Source organism: Colobus angolensis, unplaced genomic scaffold, assembly GCF_000951035.1.
Source record: "Colobus angolensis palliatus isolate OR3802 unplaced genomic scaffold, Cang.pa_1.0 Scaffold57, whole genome shotgun sequence".
Lineage (NCBI taxonomy): Eukaryota > Metazoa > Chordata > Mammalia > Primates > Cercopithecidae > Colobus > Colobus angolensis.
The window spans coordinates 10240029-10254909 of record NW_012119265.1 but is presented as its reverse complement, the minus strand read 5'-3'; the positions used below and the strand labels follow the sequence as shown (position 1 = coordinate 10254909).

The following is a 14881-nucleotide window of genomic DNA, read 5'->3' as shown; positions in this document are numbered from 1 at the left end:
CAGGAGTTCAAGACCAGCCTGAGCAGCACAGCAATACTCCATGTCTATTAAGGGGGAAAAAAAAAAAAAACGGCTGAGCCAACAACATGATAGGGAGATGGTCTGCTATTGGCAGCAATTCAAACAACATGGTTCAAGCAATCTCTATTAAAATGTCTGGAACGAGAAATTAACAGATAGGCATATTCATGAAGCTACAGATTTTTTTTCTGTGACTATCAACGATTCTGTACCAGAGACACATTCTGAAATTTACATTATTATTCTTAAAAATTTTATTAGAAAGTAAAGTACTTAAATACTTAATACATTAGTATTTAAGTACTTAAGTTAGTACTTAAATTAGTATTTAATACTAATACTTAAACTAGTATTCAAGTACTTACACAATTTATTTAGTCATATACATAAATATAGACACATAAATTTATTGAGTAGTCATATATATAAATATGGACACACATACATATACATATTTACACATACACAAACATACATATAAACATACATTAGACCAAAGGGAGCTTTAAAACAAGCACTAAATAATATTTAACTGTAGAACTAGAAAATACATTGTGAACTTCCTATTAATCACGTTATGAGAACGTAAGTTTTATGTATTAAAAAATAAAACAAGGCAAAAACTTTATTGCACCTAACAATATACAAAATAGAATATACAAAATAAAAAAATCCATTATCAGACTGTAGATACAAAATGATTAGTTATTTGCATGTAATAAAAATTAATATTTCAATAAAACATATTTTAAATAGAATAGTATTATTACCAGACTGTATTCGGACAGTATAGTATCACAAAACGTTACAGGAAATAGTAACAATTTGCAAATAACAGAATTTTTTATATTACATACTAAATACAAGTTTTATCTCCATTTATGCATATCATTAAAGAAAATGTTAAATAATTCTTATTCTAATTTTGTGTACTTTTATTCTAGAACTGTGTATTGCAATTTCCAAGAAATAACCTACAGTTTCCCAGAAGGATTATTTTTAATACTGGCAGTCTTCCTGTTCAATACACAAAATATCAATCTTTTCTTCTGTCAGAAAACTCAAAATTAAAAACTACACCAGGCTCTTTGTTCAGTGTTTTCTCTTCTTCTTGGATGCAGTGAACTCTAAAGACATAAAGTTCAAAAGTCAGTCAGATCGGAAAAAAAAAAACTTGACACTTAAATGATAATACCTAATTGATAACATACATTTAAACTACATAGCTGTCTAACTGGTACAACACAGTAAGGATGCCCTCACAGCAAAGACACAACAAAAAAACTTAAACCTGACATATTCAAGAATTTTTTCTTCAAAATGATATAGCAGTTTAAAACATACTATCAGCCAGGAGTGGTGGCTCATGCCTGTAATCCCAGCACTTTGAGGGGCTGAGGTGAGCGAATCATGAGGTCAGGGGATCGAGACCTTCCTGGCTAACACGGTGAAACCCCATCTTTACTAAAAAAGATACAAAAAATTAGCCGGGCGTGGTGGCGGGCACCTGTAGTCCTAGCTACTCAGGAGGCTGAGGCAGGAGAATTGCTTGAACCCAGGAGGTGGAGGTTGCAGTAAGCCAAGATCGTGCCTCGGCACTCCAGCCTGGATGACAGAGCGAGACTCATCTCAAAAAAAAAAAACACACATAACAACAATAAAAAATACTATATCCATTGAGATAGTAAGATCTCAATCTTATTGCAATATCAATCTATTAAGATAGTGGCCCTTAGCCATTCTAAATCCTAATTAATAATAAGTTACTGTGAAGTTGTTTCATATGGGTACACCCTCCCTATAATTGTATGAATCCAGGGTGCTAGATCTCAAAGGTATTTAGGCCAGTACTAAGAAGAAGAAAATGACTAAGATTTCAATTTCATTTCAATTAAACCTAGAAATGTAACCCAAAACACTACTACCATACATCATTCTGGCTACCACAGGAGATGCCAGGACGAACACTCGAATAATTGTCCATCTACAAACAGCACGAACCTAAAGGTTACTGATCATTAAAAGCAAAGAAAGCAATAGAAAACACAAAAACATGAAAATTATAAAAGATGTGGCAAAAAGAAATATTCTGGCCAGGCGCGGTGGCTCACACCTGTAATCCCAGGACTTTGGGAAGCCAAGGCAAGCGGATCACTTAAGGTCAGGAGTTCAAGACCAGCCTGGCCAACGTGGTGAAATCCCGTCTCTACAAAAATACAAAAATGAGCCGGGCATGATGGTGGGTGCCTGTAATCCCAGCTACTTGGGAGGCCGAGGCAGGAGAATCGCTTGAACCCAGGAGATGGTGTTTGCAGTGAGCTGAGATCATACCATTGCACTCGTGCCTGGGTAACAAAGCAAGACTGTCTCAAAAAAAAAAGAAAAGAAAAGAAATATTCCCCACCAGTGAAAAAGAAAAGGGCAATGGCAGAAAAAGAAAGAGAAAAGACAAGTAAAAAAACCAAATTAAGATGAAAACAAATTCCTAAGCCAGGCATGGTGGCTCATGCCTGTAATCCCAGCACTTTGGAAGGCCGAGGCAAGTGGATCACTTGAGCCCAGGAGTTTGAGACCAGCCTAGGCAACACAGTGCGACCCTGTCTCTACAAAAAATACAAAAATTAGCCAGACATTGGGACATGTGCCTTCAGTCCCAGTGACTCAAGAGGCTGAGGCGGGAGCGGAGGACAGCCTGAGCCAGGGAGGTTGAAGCTGTAGTAAGTCACTGTGATCGCATCACCGTACGCCAGCCCGGGCAACCCAGCAAGACCCTGTCTCATGAAAAAAAAAATAAAGAAAACAAATTCCTGGAAGAGAGCAGCAGTCAGGATTAGCAGCACTGAAACAATGTCCAGATGAAAGCAGATCAGAGGTCTGAGAGAGACATCTCTACAAAGATGAAACTGATAGGATACCTAATGGATATGCATACCATCATTTACTGTGTTATCTTTGACTCTGAGATGTCATTAATGATATGACTAATACTGAAATTCTCTAATGGGCCAAAGATGAAAGGATCACAGGAACACACAACAAACTGTCATGTTCCTCAAGCGTTCTAAACCTTGATGCTCTACGAATGTAAGTTAGTTTACTTCACTAGTTTGACGAAATTTTATCTGTACCTGTTCCACTCAAACTTTCATTCTCTTCTTCTTCTGTAATTACAGGCATACTCAGACTTAAAGGTTTATCTTCCTTGTGTATATTCTGCATGTTACCTAGAAATATTTAGAAAATGATTTCATATGAAAGCAAAGAATATTATAATTTTTGAGAAAATATTTTACAAAAAATGTCATTATTTCAGCATAAAAACTAGACATGTAAAAACTGAAACTGTAATGGTAAGCAGAAATACGCATTCTAGAATACCTGTATTTTTTCAAGTACTAACATATTTTACTTATACTTTGAAAGTAGTCTCTAGTTCTTCCACTAGATAAAACAGAGAAAAAAGGAATAAACAAAATTAGCCAAACACAAATACCGTATTTAATCTTTATCACACACAACAGGGGTTATATTTGCAGCCATCCAAGAATAATCACATATGTTACTTCAACTTTATTAAATTAATTACAAATGTAGTTTTTGAGTTTAACAACCTTACTTTTGGATGTGAACATACTTTCTTTTCTCACTACATATGCTCTACAAGATATATTTCTCTAGTCATAATTTGCGACTGACTTTCCATTTTCAAAAACACTAGAGATTCTCTACATCAACCTTCTGTTACCTGAAGAAATATCCCAACCAAATGTATCAGATATCACTGTCATATCAAGTACCATTTAGCACACAACTTCCATGTCCCAAAAGCAACCCCCATAAACAGTGACTATTTTTATGCTGTTTTTCTTCGCCCAACACTTTTATCATTTGATATGTTATATCTTGCTTTCTTTTTTTGTTTTTTACGGAGTCTCACTCTGTCAACCAGGCTGCAGCACGGTGGCGCAATCTCAGCTCATTGCAACCTCCGGCTCCTGGGTTCAAGTAATTCTCCTGCCTCTGCCTCCTGAGCCTGCACACTGAGAACAGAAAGATGTTCACTACAATAAGTGTAACAGATACACTATTTTTTTTTTTTTAAAAAAGAGAAACATAAGAACAAAGCACTGTGGCATGAAGCCATTTAGTATAAACTGCCCCACACCTAAGCTAATTTTTTTTTTTTTTTGGAGACAGTCTCTCTCTGTAGCCCAGGCTGGAGTACAGTGGTACAATCTCAGCTCACTGCAACCTCCGCCTCCCAGGCTTAAATGATTCTCGTGCCTCAGCCTATTGAACAGGTGGGACTACAGGTGCATGCCACCACATTGGGCAGGCTGGTTTCAAACTCCTGACCTCAAGTGATCCACCTGCCTCAACCTCTCAAACTGCTGGGATTACAGGCATGAGCAACCGCATCTGGCTTCTTTCTTGATAGAATCATTACATTATAAAACCCAGTAACATAATCCTCATGATGGTGACCATGACTTGTCAAAAGAAAATTAAATCATGTTAAGGATACAGTGTTACAGAAAATAAGAGCATAAAATATATTTTACTTTAATATACTTATAATTACAAAAATGATAAATGTAGAACAAAGGAAACATATAAAAGAGAATGCAATATATTTGAGAAAATAGCCAAAAATAATTAAATTTTTAAAAAGTAAATTTTGGCTGGGCGTGGTGGCTCTCGCCTGTAATCCCAGTACTTCGGGAGGCCGAGGTGGGTAGATCATGAGGTCAGGACTTCGAGACCATCCTGGCCAACATGATGAAACCCTGTTTCTACTAAAAATACAAAAATTAGCCAGGCATAGTGGCGAGCGCCTGTAATCCCAGATACTGGGGAGGATGAGACAGGAGAATCGCTTGAACCCAGGAGGTGGAGGTTGCAGTGAGCCGAGATCGTGCCATTATCGTGCCACTGCACTCCAGCCTGGGTGACAGAGCAAGATTCTATCTCAAAAAAATTGTTACATAAATAGTAGTTGCTATCATCTTCATCCATCATAGCACTGATATTACTGATGTCCTATCAACATGCATGTTATATTCGAGGAATGGTGAGCACATAATTGAAGCTTAAATAACATAAGCTTAAATAAATTCCATAAATATACTGAGCACTCATTTATGCATCAAGCAATTATTACAGATATTAAGTCTGGAAAGGCAGACTGGAGCGAATTCTCCCCCCCAGTGAAATCTTTATCATGTCATCATATTTCTCCAACATTAAGGACATGAATATCCTCCCAGGTGCTCAGACATTAAGCATTCTTGTCTCACCCCTCTCCACCAGCCTCCATATTTGGCTCTTATGTCTGTTAGCCTTGCTTCTCTAATTCCTACAACCATGTGGCACATGCTTGTCACTCCTAAATCTGAACTACTGCAACAGCCTTCTACTTAGTGTTCCTATTTTCAGTTTGTTCCCAGCTACCTACCATTCTACTCCCAGACTGATTTTCTTCAAGGAAAACTTTGGGCATGCCACTTTCTTGCTCAAAAGTTTCAGTTGACTCCCCCTCTGCCTACAAACTGAAGTGTAAACTTCTTGATTCCACATTTAAGGCCTGGTCACAATACAATGCTCAATCTATTTTTCCAGCACTTTTAACAGTTAACTCCTCAACACACCCTTTACAATCCAGTCTAAATGGACCCCTCGCTCTATACTTCCCAGCTACTTTGCCTTTTTCACACCAGCCCCTCTACTTTCCCAGCTACTTTGCCTTTTTCACACCAGCCCCTCTACTTGTCTGAGTCTATGGAATTATGTTTACCTTATTTGTAAAAACGTCTTTAGATTTCTACTGATTACTAAAGTAACACACGGTTATATAAAATCCAAACATTACAGAAATTTATGGATAGTTTCTCATTATACCATTCTTGAAAATTAACCACTGGTAATACTTCATACATGTCTAGATTTCTTCAGTGCTATATATTATGTTCATGTGTGTATGTGTATACATATATTTTTGATTAACAGAAATGAGATCATACTCTTTTTTAAAAAGCCTTTTCACTAAGAAATGTATCATGTTGTATTTTATTTTTAATTGATATATTCTGGATATACTTTCATAATATAGGGCTTTCCCTAGCTTCTTCTTTTTTTTTTGAGACGGAGTCTTGCCCTGTCACCCAGGCTGCAGAGCAGTGGCATGATCTCAGCTCACTGCAACCTCCGCCTCCTGGGTTCAAGCGATTCTCCTGCCTCAGACTCCCAAGTAGCTGGGACTATAGGCGCCCGCCACCACACCCAGCTAATTTTTGTATTTTTAGTAGAGGCGGGGTTTCACCATATTGGCCAGGCTAGTCTTGAACTGCTGAACTTGTGATCCGCCTGCCTCAGCCTCCCAAAGTGCTGGGACTACAGGCGTTAGCCACCGTGCCCAGCCTCCCTAGCTTTTTAGTAACTGCAAAGTATTTCTTTGTATGGACTGACAAGAATTTTATTTACCCATTATACATTTGAGTTGTTTACAGTTTGCCATTTCAAATAATCCTGCAATGAATTTCCTTTTATATTTATGATTTGTACAGAATAAATTCCTAGCAATTCTAAAAGGCATGTACCTTTAAAATTTTGACATGATTCTAAATTGCTCTATGAAAGGAATGTGCCAATTTATTCTCCCACTTAAACTGAGATTGTATTTCCTCACATTTTCACCATCAATGGGTATTACCTTTAATCTTTGCTGATCAAATAATATAAAAATTATGTTTTAATTTATATATCTTTAATTATAGATGAAATTCAATTATTTCCTATATGCATTGACTTTCTGCCTGCATTTGTGATTGCCTGTTCATATCCTAAGCTATTTTTCTACTGGGTGGTGGCCCTTTTCTTATTCATTTATAAGAGCTTTTTTAAAATTAGAAATTTTAAAAGTATCATATGTGCAAATGGATTTGTAAGATCTTTTGCCTTTTACGGAACTGAGGCTCCTCTTTTTGAAAAACTACAAAATCAAAAATACCTTTTCACTGTACGGAAATGAACTTTTGATTAATGAGAAACTACAAAGTAAGCATTTGGGTCTTTATTATTCAGGTAACTCCTTCTGCTTCAGAGTATTTACAATACCTTAGCTGGATTAATTAAGCCATGATGGAGATGTGAATTCAGATCACATTTTATAATACTTTAGTCTTTCTCACGGGTAAATCCTCCCTAACAACCTGAGAAAATTCATTAACAAATCTCAGATGTACTACAGAGCCTGTGCTTGTTAGTTTCAGAATTTACAAAAACAGTTGTTTTTAGGAACTAATTAAGATATGATTAACAAAGGAAGTGATTGATATTTCATAAATTATACCTGTCACATATTCAAGATGAAAGCTCATTTCATTTAACTTCTTTCTTTTCCTATTTTGCTCTTGTTCCTCCTTTGTTCCTCAACCACATTAAAAAAAATTTTTTCACGTCTTCAAGAAAGCAGCTTGGCCAGCTTATCACGTTGCTATGCCTATATGAAGGCTGTTAATAAAAAGTGCTTGTGAGGGTTTCTAAACCTAAATATCTTTGGTACTTCTGTTAAAGTGAACTAAATATGGCCTGAGAAGGACTCCATACTTCTATATTTGAGTCCTTATGGACAAACTGCAATCTAGATTAATAGGTAGAAAAGATTGAAAACCCAATTTAGCAGTATATGCCTGAACAACAGCTGAGTCTCGGCGAATCCCAGCGGCGGTACTTCAACCATTCATACGCTGCTGAGTCTTCAAACTGTGTTCAAATAAGGCAAATGCCGAGCCATAACCAATCCAGCTGTTCTGTATCTCACTTCCAATTTCTGTACCTCATTTCCCTTTTGTTGGCTATAAATCTTCCACCATGTGGCTGCACTGGAGTCTCTGAATTTGCTGTGATTCTGGGGGCTGTGTGATACTCCCAATAGTTCATTGCTCAATTAAACTCCTTTAAATTTAATTCAGCTGAACATTTTCTTTTCAGAACAAAAAACATTTTAATCTACCAGAAGTTAATTTTTGAAATATAACCAAACTAAACAATCTTTTCCTTATGTCCTCTCTTTTTGCTCATGTTTGGCCATCAGTCAGGTTTATTGAAGTATTATTAACATACAATAAAATTCACCCATTTTTGCTGTACAGAGCAGTTTGGACAAATGCATGGTTATGGAATCTACCACTGCAATGAAAATACAGATTTCCATCACCCCAAAAATTTCTCTGTGCCCCTTTGCATTCAACACCTTCCCCTACCCCTAAGTCCCTAGCAACCAAATATGTTTTCTGTCCCTACAGATTTGCCTTTTCCAGAATGTCATATAAATAGAATCATAGAGTATATAGCCTTTTGTATCTGTCTTCTTTCACAGAGCACACTGAATTCAGGTTCATCTATGTTATTACATGTATGATAGCTCTTTTATTGCTGGATTGTATTTCATTGTATGGATACGCCACAGTTTATCCAATCAGCAGTGGAAGGATTTTTAAGCTGTTTGCAGTTCTTGCAATTATGAATAAAGCCACATAAACTTTTGCATACACATTTCTGTGTGAACATTAAGTATTCATTTCCCTTGTATAAATACCAAGGAATAGTATTTCTGGGTCACATGATAAGTACATGTTTACCTTTTAAAAACTATTGAGTTTTCCAAAGTAACCACACCATTCTGGATTCACACCAGAAAAGTATGCAGGTTCCACTTGTTTCAAATCATCAACAGCTTTTTTCATTACAATTTTTGTTTTGTTTTGTGGGGTCTTTTTGTTGCTGCCATTCAGGGTTTAGTGGAATGTCACTGTGGTTTTAATTTACATTTCTCTAATAACTAAACATGCAGAGCATCTTTTCATATGCTTATTTGCCATCCATATATTTTCTTTGGTGAAATGTTTTAGCCATTTCTTCATTGGGTGGACTATATATTTATTGAGTTAGACTTCTTTATATATTACTAGTTTGGATACAGGACCTTTAATCAGGGTAGTAGTTTGCAAAAATTTTCTCCCCAGTCTATGGCTTATCTTCTCATCTTCTTAACAGTGTCTTCTGAAGACAAAAATTGTAACTTTGAGAATGCCAATTTATCAATTTTTTTTGTTTCATGACTTGTGTTTTTTTGTGTCATGTAGTATTTAAAAATCTTGCCCAACCCAAGAACACAAACATTTTTCTCCTACATATTTTTTCACAAGTTTTATAATTTAGGTTTCAAATTTAGGTCCATAATCCATTTTGAATTTTTTTTTTTTGGATAAGACAAGGGATATTGGTCTTTAGTTCTTTCTTGCAACGTCAATAAGCTGCAAAGTATTCCCTCTTGTATTTTCTGAAAGAATCTAGATCTAGATCACTCCTTTCTTAAATGTTTGCTAAAATTTCCAGAGAAGCCTGAGAATTTAATTTCTTAGCAGTGTGAGAGGAAAATACATCTTAGGACCCCAAAATCACTAAGCTAAAGGGAAAAGTCAAGCTAGGAACTGCTTAGAGGCTCACCGAAGACAAATCTATATCTGATTGGTTCCTCTCCCCTATTGCTCATGTGAAAATGCAGATTCATTGAGCCAGAGTAAATTGCGTATTATTCGTATTAGGTGGAAGGCCATCAAAGACTCAAAAAATGCAATGCAACTTTTTGTCTTACCTATTTCTAACCTGGAAGTACCCACTTGTTGCCTTAACAGACCAAACCAATGTACAACTTACACATATTGATTGATGTGTCATGTCTCCCTAAAATATATAAAAGCAAACCGTAACCCGACCACATTGGGCGCACGCCTCAGGACTTCCTGAGGTTGTATCACAGGCACATCCTTAACCCGGGCAAAATAAACTTTCTAAATCGACTGAGACCTGTCTCAGATATTTTGGGGTCTCAGTAAACACGCCTATTCATATTTCCTCCGTCAGCATCAGTTTTAGAAACTTGTGTCTCTTTTTTTTTGAGACAGAGTTTTGCTGTTGTTGCCCAGGTTGGAGTGTAAAGGCACGATCTGGGCTTACCGCAACCTCCACCTCCCAGGTTCAAGTGATTCTTCTGCCTCAGTCGCCCGAGTAGTTGGGATTACAGGCATGCGCCACCAAGCCTGGCTAATTTTGTATTTTTAGCAGAGACGGGGTTTCTCCATGTTGGCCAGGCTGGTCTCAAACTCCGGACCTCAGGTGATCTACCTGCCTCAGCCTCCCAAAGTGCTGTGATTACAAGCATGAGCCACAGCGCCCGGCCTGGAAACTTGTGTCTCTTAATAAATTTATCCATTTTATTTAAGCTATCTAACTTACTGGCATAAAATTATTTATAATTTTGCCTTGGTCACCTTTTAATCTTTGTAAGGTCTACAGTGGTAATCCTTACCTCCCTAAATTTTTGTTCCTATTTTTCAGCACATTCTCTTTAGAATATTTTTAGGCATAAAATCATTCACAAATCATGATAATTTTCTAGACTCTCTTTCTGATGTCGTATCTCCCTTCACTCTCCTGTCTGATTACACTGACTAGCTCTTTAAGAGCAACGTTAAATAAAACTGTGATACTTCTTGCATATTACCATTGAACATGAGGCAACTTATAATCTAATACATGTGTGCACACACACACTTTTAAGATTAAAGAAATAATCTTCTATTTTATCTAGGGCAGGGGCAGGAGTTAACAAACCCCAGGACCAAATGTGACCCACCACCTGCTTTTATACAGTTTTACTGGACTACAACCACACTCAGGTGTTTTGGTATTATCTATAGCTACTTTCACATTACAATGGCAGAGCTGAGTAGTTTTGACAGAAACATGGCCCACAAAACCTAAAATATTTACTACCTGGTCCTTTACAGAAACAGTTTGCTGACTCCTTGATCTAGAAGATTTTTTTTTTTTTAATCAAGAATGGATGCTGGATATTATCAAATGTCTTCTTTGGTAACTATTAAAATAAATTCACATTTTCCCCTTTAACCTATTGATGTAGTAAATCATATTAATAGATTCTGAATGCATCCTGAAATAAGTGTACTCAGTTAAGGTGTTTTTGTGTCTAGGATTATTTTTGATACATATGACTTAGGATTTTTTCAGTAATACTCATGAGTTTAGTCTAACAATTTTCTTCACAATATCCTTCAGCATTGTGAAAGGGAGCAGAAAAATTTCCTTTTGAACTATTTCTCGATCATACTTAACAAATATGGTATCTCCTCTGAATTCTCAGTGCACTTCAAGCTACTGTTATAGGACTTAATCATATCTGGGACATATTAAAGGTATTTAACTTCAATTCTCCTTCCACTGCTTCAATATAGGGGGAAAAAATGCTAAAAGGCTGTTAACTTATCTGCATATATTCCTGCAGTAGTTAGGAGTGAATTTCGTATTAGTATTAAATATTTACTAACGTTTCTAATGCTCTTTTTCTCACCCCAACTAAACCTGTTAATCAAATTCCAAATTTATGTAGGGTACATATACATTATTCATACAATTTTTTAAAAAAACAAACTATTGCCGGGTGCAGGGGCTCACGCTTATAATCCCAACACTTTGGGAGGTCGAGGCCAGTGAATCATGAGATCAGGAGTTCAAGACTAGCCTGGCCAACATAGTGAAACCCCGTCTCTACTAAAAATACAAAAAAAAAAAAAAATTACCCAGGTGTGGTGGTGGGTGCCTGTAGTCTCAGCTACTTGGGAGGCTGAGAGAGCAAAATCGCTTGAACCCGGGAGGCGGTGGCTGCAATGAGCTGAGATCGTGCCATTGCACTCCTGCCTGGGCAACAAGAGCAAAACTGCATCTAAAAAAAAAAAAAAATGCACTGGATAATTCTAGACTGATTTCATAACTATCTAGCTATTAATTGATATATCACTTTAGACAAGTTATTTAATCTGTATAGGCCTAAATTTCTTTTTTTGTTTTTTGTTTTGTTTTGAGACAGTCTTGCTCTGTCACCTACGCTGGACTGAAGTGCACGATCTCAGCTCACTGCAACCTCCACCTTCCAGGTTCAAACAATTCTCGTGCCTCAGCCTCCCAAGTAGCTGGGATTACAGGCATGCACTACCATGCCCAGCTTTTATATTTTTAGTAGAGACGGGGTTTCACCATGTTGGCTAGGCTGGACTCGAACTCCTGACCTCAAGTGATCCGCCCACCTAGGCCTCCCAAAGTGCTGGGATTACAGGCATGAGCCACAGCACCCGGCCAGGTCAAAATTTCATCACCTATAAAATGATACATTTGATATGATTCCTAGGGTCCCTTTCAAGCAATAAGTTTCCAAGAATCTAACCATTTATTTTTAATATTAAATCTCACAAAAATGTTCTCAAACAAGTATCTAATCCTTCTTAACAACGAAATACAGATGAGGCAAAGCTGTAAATAAAACCCATTCTCCTTTGCTGAATGTTAGTAAGACTTTAAAAAACTACCTTTGTTTCTGAAAGACATCTTCCTTCCTGCTGGTTTCAATCTTTCTTTCTTCTCTTTTTCCCTAGTTGCTTTGACTTGCCCTTGACCAGATGCAGAATCACAGTCAGAAGAGTCAAGTTTGACTTGACGATGCCTTCTTGATTTGGATGCCTTAAGAGTTACAATCCAATTAACCAATAAATTATAAAATGAATACAAATCATAGGTAATTCAGAGGAAGACAAAATGTACAATCAAAGATGAGGAAAGATTTACAGAAATATCTGTCATAAAGTACTTTACTATTACCCCTGGCTGGTTTACTATAATATAACTACTTGTGTCATGTAAATAGTCTATTCTTTTTATAACATGAAGTTTCCTGCAGCTGTCATCACTATCTGCTCACATGGGCTTAAAATGAAGTTGTTCTATTATCTGGCATGGTTGGGCAACAAAGGTGTAGAGGCATCTTCTAATAAATTTACTTCCCGTAGGCACTACCATGTGTTCCAAGTAGAAGTACTTCATGCTTGGCTCCAGGTTTGGCCATGTGGCCCAGATCTGGCCACAACGAGTTTAACATCCCCATGGCCAGGGTAATTTGTTGGGAGTGGGGAGGCAAGTAGGCGGGGTATGTGGTATGTATCATGGCTAATGAAATGCTATTTTGGAATTGTTTAACTATTAGGAAGGAAAGATTCTTTCTTGCCTTGGAAGCTAAAACTGGGAACATGCAAGGCTGAAGCTGTCAGGAAAATAGCACTTGACGGCAGTGAAAATGGAGGGCCAGTCTTAATGATATCTTTATCTGAGACACAGATATCTTAGCCAATCCTGGCTATGGATTTGTTTTGTTACATCAGTAGGTCAATTCCCTTACTTCCTTAAGCAAAGAATTTTCGGTTAATGTTGTATATGCAATAAAGGTATTAACAATTCTTTTTTCTTTTCTTTTTTTTATTTTTATTTTTTATTTTTGAGATGGAGTCTTGCTCTGTAGCCCAGGCTGGAGTGCAGTGGCACGATCTCAGCTCACTGCAACCTCCACCTCCTGGGTTCATGCCATTCTCCTGCCTCAGCCTCCCGAGTAGCTGGGACTACAGGTACCCACCACCATGCCAGGCTAATTTTTTGTATTTTTAGTAGAGACAGGGTTTCACCATGTTGGCCAGGATGGTCTCAATCTCCTGACCTCGTGATCAGCCCACTTTGGCCTCCCAAAGTGCTGGGATTACAGGCGTGAGCCACCACGCCCGACCAACAACTCTTAAAAAGCAATCACACATAGCTGTCTCTCAGTATCCATGGAGGATTAGTTCCAGAACTTCCTTCGGATACCAAAATCCAGAGATGCTCAAATTCCTGATATAAAATTGTGTAGTATTTGCATATAACCTATGCACTTCCTCCCATATACTTTCAGTCATCTCTAGATTACTTATAATACCTAATATTATGTAAGTGATTGTCATATTATTCAGGGAATATAATGGCAAGGAAAAAAGTGTGTCCATATTTGGTACAGATGCATTTTGTTTTTCAAATATTTTCAGTCCACAATTGGTTGAATCCATAGATGCAGAAACCACAGATACACTACAGTAACCAAAACAGCATTGTAATGGTACAAAAACAGACACATAGACCAATGGAACAGGACAGAGAACTCAGAAATAAAGCCACACACCTACAACCACCTGATGTTTGACAAGGTTGGTAACAAAAATTGGTAAGTGAGACCTAATTAAACTACAGAGCTTCTGTAAAACAAAAGAAACAACAGAGTAAACAGACAACCTACAGAATGGGGAAAAATAGTCACAAATTTGGCATTCAATGAAGGTCTAATATTCAGAATCTATAAGAAAACTAAACAATTCAACAAACAAAAAAACCACCTCATTAAAAAATCGGCAAAGGGCTGGGCGCAGTGGCTCATGTCTGTAATCCTAGCACTTTGGAAGGCTGAGGCGGGACTGAAAAAACAGGCAGGTGCATTGAAAATCTATAGAGAATAGTGTCTCGTTCCTCAACCTCAGAGCTAGGCAACTGACCTTCTCCTATACAAAACAGAAGGCCTGCTGCTCTCTGAAGAGGCTAAACAAGAAAGGCTGTGGGCTCAAAGGAAACTGGTGTTAGGTGAGGAAGGAGATGAGGACTCTTACTGAAAATAGAGGGGCTGAGTGAAACCTGCATAAGGAATGGTGAGCTTCATGTCTGATTCTCTCTGTAGGCTCCCAAAACACTGGCAGCTGGGCTTATTGCCCACCCTCCTCCCCTAGACAAGGGAGTGAAAGATTGTTCTTTAAATAACTAGATCCAAGACAAAGAAATCTAGAGGTTAGATAAGCTCTTGATCTCCTCTTGACCACCCTTAAACATGAAAAGACATCTGAGGATCTTCAATCGTATTTTTTTTTTTTTTTTTTTGAGG

The 14881-nt window shown here is 37.4% G+C and overlaps 1 protein-coding gene across 1 annotated transcript in view; it reads right to left on the bottom strand.

The window, feature by feature from the left end:
* Nucleotides 1-628: 628 nt before the first annotated feature.
* SNAPC1 (small nuclear RNA activating complex, polypeptide 1, 43kDa) overlaps nt 629-14881 on the bottom strand; it is a 33593-nt gene continuing 19340 nt past the window's right edge. Inside the window, exons 8-10 of the mRNA XM_011961985.1 lie at nt 12465-12615; nt 3150-3245; nt 629-1148 (exon numbers count right to left, since the gene is read on the bottom strand). Of these exons, the coding sequence (XP_011817375.1) occupies nt 1114-1148; nt 3150-3245; nt 12465-12615 (282 nt within the window). The 3' untranslated portion in view covers nt 629-1113. The remainder of the gene's footprint in view (nt 1149-3149; nt 3246-12464; nt 12616-14881) is intronic.